At 33.2% G+C, this 2,738-nt stretch overlaps 1 protein-coding gene across 1 annotated transcript; it reads right to left on the minus strand.

The window, feature by feature from the left end:
- Positions 1-1,956: 1,956 nt before the first annotated feature.
- LOC121793667 (cyclin-dependent protein kinase inhibitor SMR14-like) lies at positions 1,957-2,262 on the minus strand. The gene has a single exon (XM_042191741.1). It carries the CDS (start codon positions 2,260-2,262, stop codon positions 1,957-1,959), a length of 306 nt encoding a protein of 101 aa, XP_042047675.1.
- Positions 2,263-2,738: the final 476 nt, after the last annotated feature.

The following is a 2,738-nucleotide window of genomic DNA, read 5'->3' on the forward strand; positions in this document are numbered from 1 at the left end:
CGTTATTATCTCTCGATTGATATCATTGTTGTTAGGGTTCAAAAAAGTCATCATTGTTTTTCACTTGAGAACTCATTATTGTTAGGGCCGAACTAAACATGATTGTAACCTTATTTCCTAAAATTGTTTGATTATATATTTGACCATTTGTATCTTAAATTAGTGATTTAGAGGAATCCATCGTTTTTATCCATTCCTTAGCTCCACATCACTTTCTACATCATTCATTACTTAAGAATCAACACTCCTAATTCTTCTATCTACAATGTCCTATTTTTTGTATTATAACATTATTATCTTGCATTATATGTGTCATGTGGGGTTATGACTTTAAGATTAGTTATTTTTAACCACTCTTCTACACTCACATATATATACAATCCGTATAATAGTTATAGTGACAACCAGCCGCAGATCCACCTTAAGCATTAGCAGTTTGTTGGTTTTACTCGCCAGTTTCAAGACAAAGGTTCTGCTTAGGATTGGAACGGTATGGTATACCGCGCTGAAATGGTCATACCGCATACCGTACCGTACCGTGCGGTATGACAAAAAACCATACCTTTACCGTACCGCTTTTGTCGGTATACTGCAATTGCAGTATACCGAAAAGTCGGTATACCAAAATTTAGATATCGTTACCGTACCGCTTTTGTCGGTATACTGTACCGTGATTTCGTTATACCGCAATATGCGGTATACCGCGGTATACCGTGATTTTCGGTATATACCGTATTTGCGGTATATACCGCAATTGCGGTATGATGCGGTATATACAAAATGCATACCTTTAGCGTTCCGAAAAGTACGGTATACCAAAAATTCGGTATTTTCGGTATTTTTTCAGTACGGTAAGTGCGGTATTTCGGTATATTTTCCCAGCCCTAGTTCTGCTCGCGAATCACTCTTAATGCACATTGCAATATTTTTATTTCTTTACCCTTTTTTTCTGTTTTGTTTAATTCTAACAATTGAAAGTTCTATATCATTTTACTTATTTCAATTCTTTTCATATTTTGTTTTCTTCATACAATTTGTTTACCTTTTTTCATATTTTATTTTATTCAAACAATTAAAAGTTTTATACTACTAGCATTTTACTTCTTTTTCTATCTTTTTATCAAAACAATTTATTTTTATTTATTTTTTGTTTTGTTTTATTAAAATAATTGAACGAATAGATGTATTAATCTTTTTTTTAAACAATTTAAAGAATAAATTTATATATTCTCATGAGTAAAGTCTTAAATAATCAAAAAGTTATTTATGTTCACAAGGTTTACTTCTATAAACTATTTTATCTATAAAAAACAATACAAACTTTACTCTAAAATTTTACTGCCCAGAAATTTACTTACAATTCATGATCAAAAGATTTATTTCTAAACTACATGATTCCTTGTGTTTAGTCATTATACTCACATCTATACAAGACATTCATAACTAAGATCATGAAGAAGATTGTTCTGATTTTCAAACTCCTATGACTATTTGTCGTACCCCGGAATATAAAGTCCTGGTTTCGCCACTACTGATGTCTATATCTTACAATGCATTCAGTGAGCTAAGTCAGTGCGGGATGAGCTAGAACATCCACGCTGGGATGGTCTTAACTCTTAACCGAGGTCGCTTCAAGAAACAGAAAAAAATGACAGAAAGAAGAAAAGGTAACTATAAGAAGCATGCGTCGTTTTCTAAAGATATATAGATGTGACAAAGTCAAAACCTAAATACAAGATGAATTAACAAGATTTTGAAATGTAGAATCCAATAAGGCAAGCTATGCCATAAAAAGACAGAAAAAAAAAAAGAAGACTTGCATTTTCTAACACAGTATATATTGTTGCTTAAAAAACATGCAAGTATCATTCTTGAATTGTTACCAAGAAGCAAAAGAAAGGGTTATATATAGAATAGGGCATTTAATTTCATATAAGTTGGGAGCATCATATTAATTCAAGACCTAATTTTCTTGATCTTACCACACCTAAAATCCCTGAGAATATTGGAAGGAAACATGGCCTCAATTTCATGAGACAAATCTAGCAAAACCATCTGCGCCTTCCTCTTGTGCATTGGCTGTGGCATTGATTTGGGTTTTCGCGGTGGAGGAGGAGGGCATTTCGGTAAAACCATCTCTGTCTTGGGCGTAGTGCACCCTCCACCTTCATCAGGCTTTAGGGTTTCTTCTTTGTAGACATCTCCTTTGGTCGTCACGTGCAAATTTATCTCCTTACAATTCATCTTCTTGGGCAGTCCCATTTGGGAAAACGCCTTCAAATTTGCTTGCATCAAAGATTTAAACTATGACAAGAATATTAGTGCAGATCAAAATATGTTGGATTTTGGATTTGGTGAACTCTCACGTTGAAATTTCTTGGGAGGAAGCAAGAGAAAGCAAATAGCAAGGAAGAAACTAGGTGTTTGGCATTTGGTGTTGCTTGAGTTTGAAAAATATAGTAGTTGCTTAATATAATGAGGGGAAGAGTTTTTCAACAAATATAATCATCGATTTCATGCTTTTCTCTCTTGATTATTTTTGTTGACTTCTTTTTCCTGATTTTGCCTTTTTTTTCCCAATGTTTTTTTTGTTGGTTGTGCTTGTGAGAGTGATAGGGAGTATGAAACTATGAATAATGATAAAGAAAAGGTCCTTTTTGCTGAGGAATCCAATGCAAAGAAACCGTTTCAAATTCCTTAAATCACATTAAAAAGTCATAAATTTCACTATCCTTTTT

The sequence above is a fragment of the Salvia splendens genome, chromosome 1 (assembly GCF_004379255.2).
Source record: "Salvia splendens isolate huo1 chromosome 1, SspV2, whole genome shotgun sequence".
NCBI lineage: Eukaryota > Viridiplantae > Streptophyta > Magnoliopsida > Lamiales > Lamiaceae > Salvia > Salvia splendens.